Below are 16,670 nucleotides of genomic sequence, written 5' to 3' on the forward strand. Positions count from 1 at the left end.
GTTGTGGGGGTGCTTGGTTACTGGGGTGCAGGGCTTTCGGGATGCCCAGTTATGGGGCTGCCAGGTTATCAGGGTGCTGGGTTATGGGGTGCCGAGTTATGGGGGTGCCCCGTTATGGGGTGCAGAGCTTTGGGGTTGCCCAGCCATGGCGGTCTCTCCTCCCGCAGCCAGGGGGCGCTGTGCCTCCCCCTGAGGACGCTCTACCCCGCCCGGGCCTTTCTCACTGCTCCACCGACCGGAAGCGGAAGCGGGCGGCGGGGCCGTCGCCCTCCGGCCGCCGCCGTGGCGGAAAGATGGCGGCGGCCATAGAGTGAGCGGCGGAGGCGGGCCCGGCGGTGAGCGCGGCCTGAGGCGGGCCCGGGACCCCCGGGACCCCCCCGGGACCCTCTGGGAACCCCCCGGGACCCCCCCGGTTCCCCTCGGTTCCCCTCAGACCCGCGGCCGGGCCCCGCTGCCCCCCCGGGCCCTCCCCGTGGCCGCCTCCCCCTCAGCGCCCCCCCCCCCCCCGGTGCCCCTCTCAGCCCCGGTCCCTCCTCAGCCCCCCCCCGGCCCTGTCCCTGTCCCTGTCCCCCCCCAGACCCCCTCCCGGTGCTCCCCCTCCCCAGCCCCGTTGTGCCCCGGTTGGCGGCGGGGCGAGGATGCGGTAGGGCGCTGGCCATGGACCATGAGGCCCCCACCATCCGGCCCCGCCGCATCCAGAACCAGAACGTCATCCACCGGCTGGAGCGGCGCCGCATCAGCTCGGGCAAAGCCGGCAGCCACTGGCACCAGGTGCGCGTCTTCCACCAGAACGTCTTCCCCAACTTCACCGTGGTCAACGTGGAGAAGCCGCCCTGCTTCCTGCGCAAGTTCTCCCCCGACGGCCGCTACTTCATCGCCTTCTCCTCCGACCAGACCTCCCTGGAGATCTACGAGTACCAGGGCTGCCAGGCGGCCGAGGACCTGCTGCAGGGCTACGAGGGGGAGATCCTGGCCAACGGCAACGACCAGCGGGCCGTCAACATCCGCGGGCGGCTCTTCGAGCGCTTCTTCGTCCTGCTGCACATCACCAACGTGGCCTCCAACGGGGAGCACCTCAACCGCGAGTGCAGCTTGTTCACCGACGACTGCCGCTACGTGATCGTGGGCTCGGCCGCCTACCTGCCCGAGGAGCCCCACCCGCCCTTCTTCGAGGTCTACCGCAACAGCGAGTCGGTCACCCCCAACCCCCGCTCCCCGCTGGAGGATTACTCCCTGCACATCATCGACCTCCACACGGGCAGGCTGTGCGACACGCGGACCTTCAAGTGCGACAAGGTCATCCTGTCGCACAACCAGGGGCTCTACCTCTACAAGAACATCCTGGCCATCCTCTCCGTGCAGCAGCAGACCATCCACGTCTTCCAGGTCACCCCCGAGGGGACTTTCATCGACGTGCGGACCATCGGGCGCTTCTGCTACGAGGACGACCTGCTCACCCTCTCCGCCGTGTACCCCGAGGTGCAGCGGGACACGCAGACGGGGATGGCGAACCCCTACAAGGAGCCCTTCATCAACTCCCTGAAGCACCGGCTGCTGGTGTACCTGTGGCGGAGGGCCGAGCAGGACGGCAGCGCCATCGCCAAGAGGAGGTTCTTCCAGTACTTCGACCAGCTGAGGCAGCTCCGCATGTGGAAGATGCAGCTGCTGGACGAGAACCACCTCTTCATCAAGTACACGAGCGAAGACGTGGTCACGCTGCGGGTGACGGATCCTTCGCAGGTACTGCCTGCCCCCTGCGGGCGCTGTGAGCCGCGTGCCTTACCTGAGCCTCTGAATGCTCTGTGCAGGAGCTGTTAGGACCCCGTTGCTTCGCTCTTTTGTGAACGTTTGACGCCTCTGGTATCAAATAACGTCGCTGTCTTTTGCTCTCGTGATTTCACTGCACCCTTCTCGACTCAAAGTGAGAGGGAGAAGATCTGAGGTGGTTTCTGAGTCCCCTTTCTCCAGGGATTCTTCCCCGTGCTCGTGGATGCTCTTCCCCTCCCAAATCCCCAGCTGATTTTTTAGCTGTTATTTCATGTGATGCGCTTTTATTGCAGACTCTCCCCCTTTTCTCCTGTATTTCCCAGCATGGTTTTCAAACATAATGGTCTCCATTTTCCCCCAGTAGCATTACCTTCTCTGCTCTGCCTACTTACTTACTCTTTCGAGCTTCTACCAGAGACAGCATTTATGATCTCTCCCAGTTGGGGTAGCAGCTCTTAAATCGAGCTCATGTCCCAGTTGCTTCTCCTTTCCTCTTAGTTCTGAAGAAGTCAGAGGAGGGCAAATGCAGCCCCGGCAGTGCCGAGGCCCTCCAGACGTTTCGCAGTCCTGTGGGTTGAGCGTCCTTTCTCCACTGCTAGCTCAGAAACCCAGTAAAAACCCAGTAACACTGAAACCGAGCCAGGTCTTTTACATCTTAACTTAGCCTGCTCCTTTAATTTGTGCTTTTTTTAATGTTTGAAGGTATTTAGCGAGAAATCTTAAATCTCCAGTGCTGATCTGTGCCCTAGGTGCTTGGTTTTATTTCCACACCTGTCCCTCCCTCCCCATCTTTGCCAGTTCCAGCAGAAACAGGCGGTCGTTCTCTGTGAGGTCCCTCGGCCTCATTCACCCCGGAGAATGACTAAGAAGTCCTTCCTCTTTTTCCTCTCGAATTGTCCTCCATATTTTCCTCTTAAATTGTGTTTTTGTTTGGAGGGAGTTATTCTGGGAGAGAATGGGCGAGGCTAAACCTCACCTCAGTGCTGGTTTGAGGCTCTCTGCCGTGCTCACTGAGGCTTCTGTGCCCGATTTGCTGCAGCGTGTCCTCCACTCGCTTCACCTGAAGGTCCCTTTTAGACGGGAATTTGGGCTTGTTTGTGCCGTTTGTGTGTTTTCTGCTGAGGACAAAGCATTTTGTTTGTTGTTGCTTTCAGAAGCTAATTCCAGATGCGGAGCTGACCTGCCTGCATTTCGGCTCTTTATTAGGGCTTCCTGAGGAAAGCTCTCGTCACGGAATGCCTAAAGCTCCCGTTTGTCTTTCTTCTATCAGACAAGAACACAAATTTAATCTGATTTCAGGCTGCTCCTGTTTTAGGCTTCTCTGCCAGGGAGGCTGAGGAAGCTGCTGTTGGAGCTTGTTTCTATTGCCAAGGTCTGCGCCGAGCCTCCCAAGATCTTTAATCGCGTGCCGTGGATCCGTAGCCTGGGGGCTGTTGTTGTAGGCTCGTGGTTTAGCCTTGCTGGGTGCTTCTTGCAGCGCTCAGCTCCTGCTCTGCATGCTGTGAGGGTGCTTTGCCTGTCCCAGGTGCTGCTGAAATGCGGTGAGAGAGATTCCTGCCGTTAAGGGCAGCCTGTTGGTGCCTCTGTGTTAAACTGGCAAAGGCACCTTTTTACTGCAGGACACCCCTTGCGATTTCCAAAGCTGTAACCAGTTTCTCCTCCTGCTGTCTCCTTGCGTTGTCTCTCTGTATTTCAGGAGGGCTTCCCTCTCCTCGGGCAGCAGTTCAGTGAGTAACCTCCTCCTGCAGCGCGTGGGGGCCGGATTGTGTGAGCAATTTTGGGCCCGTAAAACAAACAAACCTGGTGATATTTACGGACGGGTGGGGTGGGCACCGCGCCTGCTGTCATCGCTGGGCGTTGCTCGGGAGCGGGAGGCGAAGCCTTCACAAACTGCCTTTGTGAGCAGGAGACTTACCAGATACGTGCATGTAGCAGGGGAATTAGTTCCTGCGAAGCAGGGGCAGGCTCTGAATTTGGGGTGCTGGGATCTGAGCCCTCTTCTATCCAAGAAATCAGCACCGTTGATGCCCAGGGGATGGGGATGTCTTCCCCTGGGTGCAGCCGTGCTGGTACAAATGTCACGTTTTCTCCCCGCCTCTGGCTCATTCCTCCTGCAAAACGCTGCCCGTCTGCAGCACAGTGCCTGGGGCTTCTTGCACGGGAGCGCCGATGTTAAAAAGCTGTCATTAATGCCTCTCAGATTTTCATTTCTGTGCCAGCAGGGTACCTGGAGGGCACAACTCTGTCGGCAGTGCTGCGGCGCGCTGAAAAGGCTCATCTCTGTGTGGCGGCAGCGTTAAGAAGGGAGAAGCAAATCGTTTCTCTGCATAAAGGAAAAAAAATAATTTGTTGCCGGCTAGCATGGGTTTGAGATCAGTTTGTCAGCAGGAATGGAAATTAAATTTGGCACTTCAGAAAGAATTTTGGAGTTGGTAGAGGGCAGAGAGAGAGGGAAATACCGACATCCAGTTCGAGGGGGAAGAACTGGAAGTCCATCCAGGTTTTTTTCCATGTGTAATCACATCACAGTTAGCAGGCGGGTAATTTGGGACCTGCTGAGGCATTTGGGTAGCAGAAGGGATTACCGTGGGGCTGTGGGATTCTCCTGCACTGCAGAGAAATTTGGAGAGGGTCCGGGATGTCACCCGGGGAGCAGGAAGGGACAGCTCTCCCCTGGGGTAACCGCTGCCTCTGCCTCTCTCCCCAGCCCTCGTTCTTCGTCGTGTACAACATGGTGAGCACCGAGGTCATCGCCGTGTTTGAGAACACGTCGGACGAGCTGCTGGAGCTGTTCGAGAACTTCTGCGACCTCTTCAGGAACGCCACCTTGCACAGCGAGGCGGTCCAGTTCCCCTGCTCGGCGTCCAGCAACAACTTTGCCAGGCAGATCCAGCGCCGGTGAGCCCCTGGGAGCATGCTTTATACCGTGTAGGCACGCGCTGCCCCCCGCCAGCTGAAGGCTAGTATCAAATAACAGCAAGGACCCCGAGAAAAGCAGCTCCTTCAGGCCCTGAGGGGTGCAAGAGCCTGGCTGGGAGGCGGTTCAGCTTGCAGCTTCGTGCAGCTGCTCTTGTATTTTGCAATATCTGTGCAGGAAGGAAAAGGCAGTGGCAATTCGGTGCTTAGAAGGGAAAGGAATTTTAAGGGCAAGATGTGGCTGGCACTCCTTGAGCAGTAACTCCTCTGGAGGTTATTGAAGCGGTAGCTTCGAGCCCTGCAGATAAGGTTTTATCAAGATGCTACATCATCTATTTGGATGTATTTTGCCAAGTGCCCTTCTCTAAATTTAGTGTGCAGCAAACTGCGTTCTGTAACATCAGTAAACAGCTCGTGGTTCTCGTCAGACGCTGCTCGGGGGAAGGAAGCTGATCTGCCTAAAGCTGTAGTGAAAAGCGAGCAAAATACCAAAATAACCAAGGTTTCTAGAATGTGCTTTAACAGTCTGATGTGGTTTTAATGAGGCAGAGTGTTATTTCTTGTGGAATATGTTTTTATGTGACTCAGGGTGTTTTGTTCTTCTAGTGACTTGTTTGACATCATCCAAAGCACTTGGCAGTCACTAAGGGGAACGAAGCTTCGGCTGATTTTAGGTTCGTGTCCCATAAGTTAAAGGCAGTTGGCTGCCTGTAACTTTTTAGAGCTCCCTGTCGTGAATTCCGTATTGCCTGGGGGGAAGAGAGAATGAGAGAGCTTACTGCAGGTACCTGCAGAACAATTCCTGCCTTGTGCTGAAATAAAGAGGAGAATCTGCTCATCCACCTGGCTCTAAGAACCTGTAACAGGAGTGTTTAGCTTAAGCAGCAACGTGTAACAGTGCTGTAGGCACAGCAAGCTGGCTTCTGGCTGTGTTTCTGGCCTAGGGGGAAGGTTTTCACTGTCCCTGGTGTCTGCCATTCGTGCAGCTGATCTGACTCTCCTTTGCTTGTGGAAAGTTCAAATTATATTTGGAAAGAGAAATCCAGCCTGCGTTAGTCTCTCCACCAGGAAGAACTTCCAGCACACTGTTGTTTCTGAAGAGCTTTATGCTTCTCTCCAAGGTTCTGCCTCATCTCAGGTTTCTCCCTTTACGTGTTTCAAACGCTGTGGCTAGAGAGAGGGGGATTCTCGAGTCAACCTTAAGGGCTCAACTGTTACTGTGCAACCCTCCGGCTTCTGCTGCTGCTGTTTACAGGCTTCACGGTAAAACTTGGATTGACTGATAAGCTGCTAATCCACCTCTCCCTGGTTCTGATCCCGTTCATTTCCTGTGCTGTGGAGCAGCTGGGGCCAGGCCTCGTGGATAGGCACAGCCTCGTCCTTCTCAGTTTGGACGTTGAGAGCAGAAACAGTAACGGTGAGGGAGGAGGAAAAGGTCACCAGAACTGGCTGGTGGTTGAATCACCGTGATGCACCATTCGAAGGGAACTGTCGTGGTTCTTACACTGCTGCCGTTCCTCTTTCTCTCTCGGTTTTCCTCCTTAGTTTGTTTAAGCTGTGCCTCTCACCCGGGGCCTTTGTGAGTAAACCCTTCTTGTTCTGCTGCAGGTTCAAAGACACTATTGTGAACGCCAAGTACGGAGGGCACACGGAGGCTGTGCGGAGGCTGCTGGGCCAGCTCCCCATCAGCGCCCAGTCCTACAGCGGCAGCCCCTACCTCGACCTCTCCCTTTTCAGCTATGACGACAAGTGGGTGTCAGTCATGGAGCGTCCCAAGACCTGCGGCGATCACCCGATAAGGTACGGAACGGGCCAGGGAGATGTGTGCGAGGAGAGCAGTGTGGGAGGAGCTAAATCACCTCTGCTAAATCACCGTGTGGTGACAAATTTGCAGGAAGACCAAGTAGATGAGTTGCTTTTCTCTTTTGACATCCTTAGAGCACAGCGTTTGTTTCAGTAGTCCCACAAAGTTTGGCATCTCTCCTTGTGATCTCTTACCTTGCCTGAGCCTTTTCCATACGAATGCTCTTGTTCCTCCTTTTATTGCAGCCCAACGTGGTTCTGGATGCCTGCCTTCCTGTGCTGGAGGGATTCCTTTTGAGCACGTAGGGTTAGCTGGTGAGGATCGGCTGGTTTGTCCTATGAATAAAATATCAGCCGGGTTAGGTGTTATTCATAATGCTTCTCATATTGATTTTGCTATTTTCAGACTTGCCTTGTTTACGTTTCTCACCCTGAAAGCTGCACTCCTCTTCGTGCTCCCCTTCTTTCTATGATCTATAGGAAATTAGTTTCTGTGGTGGGAGTTTAGCCAGGTGTAAGAGCTGTTCTGTGCCTCTTACGTCTGAGTCTTCGATGCTGGCAGCAGGAATAACTCCAGGCTGGAGAATGAGGAGGTTTGCAGTGCTTCTTGCAGAAACACCACGGCTGTTTCTTTTTGTTGGCTGCAGCCATGGCTGCAAGTAGTAGCGCTTAAAAATCCAGCATCTCTCCAGCCTGAAAGGCTCAAATCAAAGGGACTGAGTTCTCCAGGCAGAATAGTCCTTCCACTCAGAGTCCCACAAAAGGGAAATGAACCTATGCTCTAAAAACAAAGAGAGCCTTCAATCTCCAAGTGCTTTGTTTAGCGATTGCCCACATGTTGGGGGCTCCGGCAGCCTAGGGAGACCGTTCTGGCCGCTTTCCCAACTTTATTTTCATCAAAACCGGGCTTCATGTCTCCCTGGCCCTGACTCAGGTGGCGGGGAACCTCTGATTATTCCTGCGCTCTCAATTCCCAAATTATGTATATTTAATTAATAATTTTTTTCCCCCTGCCTGTATAATTTGGTTTTACTCTCCGGCTCCGTGCTATCTGCGGAGAGCCTGCCCTTTCCCCCTTGTCTGAGTTGGGAAAACTTGCGGGGCAGTGGTTGTCTGGCAGCGCCAACCTGCTTCCATCTCCTGCAGACAAAAGGGAGCGGAGCCGCAGTCATTTGCTGCAGTTACCGGCTTTGTAGTAAACAAAGCCAAGTGCCACCTTTCCTCCCTCCCCTGAGCAGAGCGGCGGTTCAGCGCCAGCCCTTTCAAAGCTTGGAGCTGTGCAGAGTCAATTAGGGCCTGAATAGGGTCTGAAAGCGGCGGGGCTGCTGGTTTTGGGGAAGTAAGGAGAAGGCGAGGTGCTAACCTTAACCATTCAGCGGCTGAAATCGCGCTGCTGCGTTTCTCACCTGCAAAACAAAGGGATTAATAAAGTCATGCAGCCGCCCGTTGAGGTTAGAGAGCTTGGAAATGAGGGGCGGCGGGATTTGTAACCTAAGCCCTGCGACTGGCTGAAGTGTAAAACCCTCCAGCAGCCGAGGGTGTTAGGATCAGTTGTGATCCATAGTTGTGATCCATCCTAGCAGGATGGCCATGATGTGAAAGCCTCCACCCCTTTTACACACCGGTTTCAGCACCTCCGTGCGTGGTCTCCCCTTAATCCTTACTTTAATCCTTGCTGCCTCTCCGTGTCCTGGTAGGTTCAACCCTCATCTCCGGCTGCTCGAGAGACCAGTGGTGGTTTGCTCTCGGGAGGGCAGAGCTTTAGGTTCCCCATCTCTGCCATCTTCCAGCGTCTTTTCAGGAGGCTTGAAGAGACATTCAGTGGGTGAAATGGTGGGCCTTGGGAGGAAGAGGCTCTAATACAGCTTTACCTCTAGCGGGGGGTCTCTAAAATCCATCTAGATGGCTAGGAAGGAGCCATTTAACCAAAAAAATTGGTCTGCAGATAAATCTTCCATTTTCATACAGTTTGAAAAGGCTGGTCTTGCTGTTTCTGTTGACATACAATTTTATATTGCAGTGCCTAATTTATCCCCAGAGTGAGAGCCCATGGAAATGGCCTCTGATTGCAGAGCACTTTTAAAAATAGATTTAAAAATACCAAACTGAACACATCTTTGAGATTACAGGGAGCTTCATCTTGAGTAGTAAATTATTGTGAATTGGGGAGAGAGAGGAGCAGACCAGGGACTGTGCTTTATTTAAAGAATGACCCTCCACATACCCAGCCTTGTGTAGGAGGGAAAGGGCTTTTTGAAAAGCCAAATACCAAGATTGTGACTCTCTTGCTGGGTTCTTGTGTGCAATTTTCAGGCAGGGCTGGCTAGCACTTCGATTCAGAGGAAGGGAGAGGAGAGTGGCCCTCCAGGAAGAACATGAGGATCTCAATAGGCTGTGCTGTTAAAACGTGGAGTGTGTCTGCTCCTGAAACAGCATCGCCTCTATCTGCCATCACCTGTTCTTTCCAGGCTGAAAGCAGAGTGCTTCGTATTGCTTGCTGGCATGGGGAGGAGGGGGGGGAGAGAAATGTGCTCTAATATTAAAAGCATTCTCCGAGTTGAAACCAGAGGAAAAATGCAAAATACCCACATCCACAAAGCGCTGGTGGAAAAGGAAATGGCTGGGAGGCAAAATGGCAATTCTGTTCCTGTAACTGAAAGAGCAGAGGAAAAAAAATGGTCTAAAGAACTGAGGCAGCTGCAGGGAGGATTTGAGCCCTGTCAGTTGGAGCTCGGCTGCCTGGTGAAGGTACCAAATCCCTGAAACCTCCACCGGAGTACTGGGGAGAGTGGGGTCAGCACAGAGTCTCCTGATCCCCCAGCAATGCAGAGTGATGGTGTAATGTCTGCTACACAGCGAGCCTGTGCTCGTGCGCAGAGAAGGTTCGAGAAAGGAAGAGCTTTTTAGACGAGTCTGTCTCATCCGTGCTTTGCCTCATGCCCTTGGCACTGCTCGCTTCTTGCTGAAGCTGTGCTCCTGAGCTCACCTGTTTGGGGGCACAAAAGAGCTTCCTCGGACCCGCAGGCAGGTTTCTGGTGGCAGCAGCAGGACACGTCTCCTGTTTGCCTTTACCACGAGGCCTGGTGGATGCTGCCCACCTGGCACTTCCCACCCAGGCTATCCTGGTAAAGATTTGTTGTTGTTGTTGGAGATCTAAAAGGACCTGCAGAGTTGTTTGAGGTGTAAGGTGGAACCTCTCACCCCTGAGCAGGATTGGATCCTGCTAACTCCAGCTAACTGGTCAGCTAACCCCACCAAAACGAGGGCAGAGTTTTCTCGCTGATGGCACTAAAAGAAATCTTTGCAGACAGCGGGAGGCCAGCTGCCCCGGGAGGGGCTTTCCTCTGTAGCCAAGAGCCAGACCCCCAGCTGAGGACCTCTGCCTCTGAAGGATACCAGAGCCCGAACGAGGCTCTTGTCTCTGTGAAGAGTCCAGATGGCGAAGTCAATAGCCGGGAACAGCCCTAATGGACTTTTCCTTCCTTTCAGATTTTACGCTCGTGATTCTGGCCTCCTGAAGTTCGAGATCCAGGCGGGACTCCTGGGGCGACCCATCAACCACACGGTGCGGCGCCTGGTTGCGTTCACCTTCCACCCCTTCGAGCCCTTCGCCATCTCGGTGCAGCGCACCAACGCGGAGTACGTGGTGAACTTCCACATGAGGCACAGCTGCACGTAGCGGGGCGCGTGGCCGGGGCAGTGTTCTCCTCGGGTCTGGGCCTCTGCCACAGACACACCAAAGCCGGGCTCTGGCGCCTTCTAGGAAACCAAACCATCCCTCGTCTCAAGAAACCTGACCCGGGAGCTCCTACCAGCCTGCATCCCTCAGCCTCAGCTGGGGGGAGGCGAGCAGCTGAAGGCCTGGGGATGTTTCTTCTGACTCTGCTCGCGCTGCGGCGTCCCCACCGTGCTGAGTGCTGCTGCTGCTCCCTGCTCCTGTTGGTGAACAAAGCGTAGCTGAGATTCCTCGCGTGATTTCCCAGCGGCGTGTCTGTTTGCTCTCCCGTTGTGTGTCTGAGGATGGCGAGTCCGGAGCTTTGCAACGTGTTTGTGGAGCGCTCCCTTCCTACCTTGTCAAGACAAACAGCCTGTCCTGGAGGGAATGGATGGGAGCCACAGGGAGGGTTGAAAATCCAGCTGCCCGTGTTTGGATCTTCAGTGGTAATAGGGAAATGAAACCCTGTTCTCATCCACACAATCTACTCACATGAGTTTAATATGCAAGAGGTTAGGAAACAAAAAAGGTGTGAGAAATCACCGGGATCGAGAGAGATGAGGTGTGCTCCTGACTCTTATGCAAGTCACTTAATTTTTGTGCCTTAGTAGCCGTAAAGCCCCTCAGTGGAAGGTGGTGTGTGAGCACCAGGAGGCCAGTGCAGCTGCTCGTGTCTGTAGCCTATGAAAAGGTGGGCACAGGAGGAAGGTGGGTGGCTGGGAGAGGCGTGGGGAGCAACGACGGCTCCTTGCTCACGTCGGAGGACTTCTTTCTGCAGAGCACGGACAAATCCTGGTGGGCATCTGCAGGTTCTGCTGCTGAGGAGAGAGACCTGGCTGCTGGCGCCTCCTGTGTGCTGGAGAACGGACCTGGAGGATTAGTAGCATTTGGGTTCCCCCAGAAAGGAAGGAGGAGACCTGAATTACTGCGCGTTGCTGCAGGTTTGCAGTTGAGAGCTGCGTTTGTTGACTGAGGTTGCTCACCTCCCCCCGTGGGGTACGCTGTTCTCTGTGAGAACCCCTTTGGACATTGGCAGGCTTCAAAGCACAACCGGCTGGTGCGTGATGTTCAGCGTGCTGCTGACCGGACCGCTGCAGTGTCTGCTGCCTCTAGAACAAGCTCCTGGGTGTAATATTTCCTGTCCCGTGAGCTGGAGGGGGTGCTGGGCTGCCCTCCTCTGTTAAATAGGGAGTTTTTGTGGTTGTAGATGAACATCTGGGTTTATGACTGTGTGCTGGAAGGCGCTGCAGCCATCCCATGGGAGGTATAGAGGGGGTTTTAGAAATCTGGTGCTTGTACGTGGGAGACCCCTGCTTTAGAGGGCCCTGTTGGTGTCATCTTTGGACCAAAACGGGCTGTGGGTGCTGTGGCCTGGCCCTTGGAATCAGCCGTCACTCTCGGTCTCATGGTATTTCTCTCCTCTCCTCGCCCCCCTAAGCTTAGTTCTAGGGCAAGGCACTGTATTTCACTGCTCTTCTCCTGCTGTTTGCACTGTTGGTTTCTCAGGTCTGTCAGGAGCGACTTCAGGTCGGAAGACGGCTGGCAGAGGAGGCGCCAGGCCACGCGTGCTTTGGGTCTGGGCTCCTCTCCACCTAATAACACTATTTGTCAAGGTCTTAGGTTTTTATCCTGCGATCTGTTCCTCAAACATTCAATTAAAGCTCCACATGGAGAATCATTTGCACACTGTAGACCATGGAATTACCTCCTTCCTGCACCCCTTCCACGTTTGTTCACGCTTTCAGTATGAGGCTGTTCTTTCCCAAAGCTTTCAGCAGCTCCGTCCAAGACTGGGCTTACTCCTTGGTGTCACGGCCTGGGACGTCAGTGCTTGTTAAAATGGCTGTCAGATCTCCATTTAGATCTTTTTTTAGGTGGCAAAAATGTAAAGCACTTCAGCATTTCTGCAGTAGGGGCTTTTGCCAGGGTCAGGCTATCCCGAGTGAAGCAGAGAGCGTGGCACAGCAGACGATGGATTATTGGACCTGGGGCTGAGAGACCAGAGGTCTGTTCTGAGCTCTGCTATTAAATTGTTCTGTCACTGGGGGCAAATCTATTCCTGTTCCAGCTGGTGTTTTCTTCTCTGTAAATGAGGCCAAAACCATATTTTAAGCTTTTGTAAAAAAAACACTTTGAGATTCATGGATAAAAAGTGCTGGGTAAGTGCTAAGTATTTTCTTATTATGTTTGCAGACAAACCGATTGATTCATTCTGGGTACTAATTGCCTTGGAGTAGCGTTGCAGATCCTCTGGTTGTGGCTGCTGCATTTTATATCTACAACAGAGTTAATTTTATTACAGAAATGTGTTGGAAGAAAAGTCTCTCATGCTTGAAATTTTGATTCTTTATTTAAAAAAAAAAAAAAGCGTGCGGTGGGGAGGGTGGGAGGAAAGGGGAGATGTTTTCTACCTGATATTTTTCCTAGGCTAGGATGAAGATTTGTTAGCAACACAAGAAAAAATTGGAATAAACAGAATTTGCTTTAAGAGCCTGACTTACTGGTTTTGTTTTCCTAAAATCTCAGGGGTGTAGCCAAGAATTCCATGGCTGAGAAGGGCTGGGAGGGCCGTGCCTTGCACTGTGCAGGCACACACAGTGCTGGTTTGCTGCCTCTTCTTGGCATCTGGAGTACTGGTGTGCTCAGGGTGTTCTGCCACGGGTATTTCTGTGGCTGCTGCAGATTTCTCAAATTCTTCTCTATAGAAGCTAATGCTGGGGGAGGAATACTTGGCTTGCAGTTGTTTTTCCCCATTTTTTTATTGTATTACTAGCCCAAGTTGTACTCAGACTCTTCCTTTAGTCCATTTGCCTGGCCTTGTGGCCATTTGCTGCCGCTGCTCCACCATCAGGAGGTGAAAGCTGACCAACACAGCTCGCTTGGCAGAAGTCATCACCTACCCCTTGCTTTTAATTGGGTAAGGCACTCGCATTTCCATCTGCGTGTTGCACCCAGCCATGAGGATCGGGGCTGGGAGCGTCTGAACGGTTCTCCCCAAAGCCTGGGAGCCCCCTGCAACCCGCTGCTGCTCTGTAGTGACCCAGCATCGTGCCTGTGGGTTCCTGTATCCGTCCGCATCGTGGTCCTGAGAGCTGCTTTCCTTTGAACCCGTCCTCCATTTCGTGTCTGCACTCCTCCGATGCTTTCCTTTGGAGACCTTGAGCATGTCAGAAAGCTCTTGAGCCTGTGCCTTTTCAGAGCGGCACTAAGTGACAAGGAGATGCTTTGCTTGGAAACCACGTTTGGCAGGCACTGGAATCCCATCTTTTGTTACTTCTCGTGCTGCCTGCTTTTAAAAAAAATATGAAAGCAGGACACTTGTGATATTTGTTATATAAACTGCATTAGGCAGCGAGCCGCAGAGATCCCGATGGAATCAAGCCGGTGTGTCCATTAGCGGCACGTCTCTGCTCAAGACTCCTCTCGGTTCACCTTCCAGCCCCGAGCGGCTGCCCCCTGATTTAGCTCCCTGATGTTCTCTATTTATTTACCGACCCCTCCTTTTGCTCAGGTGCTGGCGTGCCTGTTACGCTTCCTTCCCTTGGTCCCTCTTGACCCATCCGGACCCCGCTTCGGATGCTTTAGTTCATACACTTCTCTTTATTTGTCTGTCCTGTTTCTGTCCCCTGTTCCTCTTCTGCTGTTTCTTCCTGCAGGATCTCTCAGGACTTGGAGAAGAGAGATGGCGATGGCTGGGAGGCAGCGGGACGGGTGGCCCGACAGCTTCCTTCTGTCTCTGAACCTTTATTAGAGAGCTGGGTCCTGTGGGCACGCGGTGGGGCAGGATTTTGTGGGCCTGCTTTTGCACTGCTCATAGCTGTTGGCATGCCGGCACACCTGTACCTTCCTGCCTTGTTAGTGTGGCTGGAAAAACTCTTCTGGCCAAACGCTCCTCACAAGAAGGGAACGGTGAAAGGGCTTTTATTATTTTTGCTGGCCCTTGCCTGCTGAGCAGGGGGTGGAGGGCATCGTGTGTACCTGTAGGCTTTGTGCAGGGGGAATTTTTTACCTTGTCTCTTTGTTTCCTCCCTCCCAGGAGCCAAATCCTTTCCTCGGGCACCTTCTTGCCGTCTGTCCGGGGTTTTGCCATTTGGCCACCGAGGCAAAAAATCATACGGGAACAAGGCGATGGGAATTTGGGGATAATGCTGCAAAGCCTCCGGTAGTTTCTTGATGCTGAATTCAGCCTCTCTAGAGCCAGGAGCACGTTGCTGGGCGCTGCTTGGAGGCGCAGCGAGGAGCGGTGCCGGATTAGGTGTTCCTGCTGCCCTTGGCCAGCACCGGGAGCTTTCGGCGCTCGCCCTCCCACCTCCGGCCCAGCGTCGCTACGGCAACGGGGAGAAACAGCCATCCGCATGGAAACGGCCTTGCTGCGCCCAGAATCAAGGGGAAAACAGGTCAAAAGGCGAGTTCGGAGGGGCGAGGGGCGCTGGCAAGCAGCCCTGGCCCTGCTACGGCTGGGTTGATTCCTGCCACGAGCCACAGTGGCGCTGGGGACCCCTCCTGAAACAGCAGCATCGCCCCCGAGCAGCCCTGGCACGCTCCCAGCTCTCCAGCCTTGAAGGATGGCTTTCATTACCGGTATTTTCAGCCCGTCCCGAGGTCAGGGTAAGGCCCAGATCGGCAGCGCACAGCTGGGTCACCGTGGCAGCCCTGCCTTCAGCGCTGCCCAAATCCCCCCTTGGAAGGGAGAAGGGGCAGCTGGCGGCCAACCGAGGTCTCCTGTAACACGGGGCAAACACGTGGCACGGCGATGCTTGCCCTCTGGCAGGGATTTCTGTGCAAGGAGCTGGTTTTGGAGCATCTCCCGGTGCTGAGGCTTCCCTGCCGCACGGAGGAGCCCGGGGGCTGCCCCGTCTCTGTCCCTGTGCCGGTGCCGTTGGGTAGTGCTCGGCCCTGACAGCTCAGGAAATTGGACATTTACCTCTGCCGTGGATGCAGCAGGAGCACAATGAAAGGCAGCGCCCAGCCCCTCGCGAGGGGCGGCGTGGGGACCATTCCTGGCAATTAGGAGAGCGAGCTGCCTGCCTGCGAGCTGCTGCGCGGAGAGATTGGAGCCGTATTTTACCACCTCAGCCTGGGAGCTGCTGAAAAGGCTGCTGCTGAGAGGCCGGGGGGGGGGGGAATGTGCATCTTTCTCCTGCCCGGCTGTGTTTTATTTGTTAGCTGAAGTCCTGTGTGCGGTGGGAAAGCTGGTCTGCTCCTGCACAGAGGAGCAAGCGAAGGAAAAGGGGCTGAAAGCCGGAGTGTTTGGTGGTGTGGCTGCGAGTTTGGCTTTGCCAAGTGAACCGTGAAGTGGTGAAGCACCGAGGATGGTGCTTCAGGAGGGGAAGGAAGGTTTTGAGGGCTGTCGTTGCTGCTTGGGGAGGCTTGGGAGCAGTTTGTAAATACGGTGCTGGGATGATCTTGGTGCTGTCTTTAAAGCGACTGAGTGCAGGCCCCGAGGAGCGCATCGTGCTGCAAGGAGGGCTCTGGGGGTGGCTGCTGGGGCTCCCCAGCCGCGGAGAGGTTTTGGTCCAGGTCCCGGCGCTGCGTGCAGCCTCAGGCAATCAGATGTGGGGTGTAGGAGGTGAGCTGTGAACTCCAAAGGAACAAAAAGACCCCAAGAAGTGACAAGAGCAGAAGGGGAGCCAGGAGGGCACGGCGGAGGAGGTGTGAGTGGTTTCAAAAAAAAAAAAAAAAAAAATAAGGAAATAGGAGCAAGGTTTGGCTCCCCTCTGCAGCTCCCTGAGAGGACCCTTCACCGTCAGCCCGGGGACTTGGATGCTATTAGGCAGTTCATTAATAAAACCCCTGAGCGGTTCCCACCGCTGTTGAGCATCCGTTAATGCCTCTTGAGGTGAAAGGAGGACGGTGGAAAAGCACAAAAACAACCTGAGGGTCCTTGATCTCTGCTTGGTCTGAGAGGTCAGGGGCTGAGGCTGGAGGGGCGGCTGCATGGGGACGCGGGGCGTGATTATCAGCCCCAAGTCTGAGTGCCAAACACAGCCTGGCTTGAACCCTGAGCTCTCAGAGGCTCCCGAGGGGCGTTTTGGGGTTATAAACACCCAGCCAGGGACCTGCCTCGTGCGGATCTGCAGCCAGGTATTTGTGCGCAGAGGGAAAGCGTCAGAACCCGTGCAGGTGGCCCTGGCAGCAGGGTTGCGGTGAGCCACCCCTGCGGCCACAGGTTCGTAGCGCTGCAGGGTCTGTCCCCTTCTCCTCACCCGCTTGTGTACAGCCAGCCGTTAGAGGACACTGACATCGCTTAATTAATGGCTTAATTGAATCTCACAAAGGGATTGGAATTGGCTGCCTGACTCCTTGCCACTGAGGCTCATGGAGGAAATAGTAAATCACCAGTTCAGCGAATAAAGCTGTGCTCTAGCTAGCAAGCCCTTGCTGTGGGGGTTAGGGGAAGAGCTGTTCTTTCCCAAATAATACATGTATGCTCTTAGGGATAAGTCTGGGGGCTGTTTCTTCCAAGCCA

General features: G+C 54.3%; 1 protein-coding gene across 2 annotated transcripts; it reads left to right on the forward strand.

Moving 5' to 3' along the window:
* The first annotated feature begins 293 nt into the window (after nt 1-293).
* On the forward strand, nt 294-12,666 carry DET1 (DET1 partner of COP1 E3 ubiquitin ligase). 2 transcript variants are annotated; one of them, XR_014318231.1, is made up of 5 exons: nt 294-1,740; nt 4,475-4,665; nt 6,292-6,483; nt 9,976-10,892; nt 10,980-12,666. XR_014318231.1 is itself a non-coding variant. In XM_082768736.1 (4 exons), exons 1-4 carry the CDS (start codon nt 658-660, stop codon nt 10,163-10,165), a joined length of 1,656 nt encoding a protein of 551 aa, XP_082624862.1. In that variant the 5' UTR covers nt 294-657; the 3' UTR covers nt 10,166-12,666. The 2 variants fall into 2 exon arrangements, 1 of the variants encoding a protein (XP_082624862.1); XM_082768736.1 differs by having other exon boundaries at nt 9,976-12,666.
* Nucleotides 12,667-16,670: the final 4,004 nt, after the last annotated feature.

The sequence above is a fragment of the Aythya marila genome (genome assembly GCF_965140915.1).
Source record: "Aythya marila genome assembly, chromosome: 11".
Classification (NCBI taxonomy): Eukaryota; Metazoa; Chordata; class Aves; order Anseriformes; family Anatidae; genus Aythya; species Aythya marila.

Excerpts from the sequence above, each read along its gene's own strand:
- DET1 (XM_082768736.1), top strand. The coding sequence starts at position 658 with ATGGACCATGAGGCCCCCACCATCCGGCCCCGCCGCATCCAGAACCAG. Across the intron at positions 4,666-6,291 it reads GCCAGGCAGATCCAGCGCCG|GTTCAAAGACACTATTGTGA; the intron begins GTGAGCCCCTGG and ends GTTCTGCTGCAG. Across the intron at positions 6,484-9,975 it reads TGCGGCGATCACCCGATAAG|ATTTTACGCTCGTGATTCTG; the intron begins GTACGGAACGGG and ends CCTTCCTTTCAG.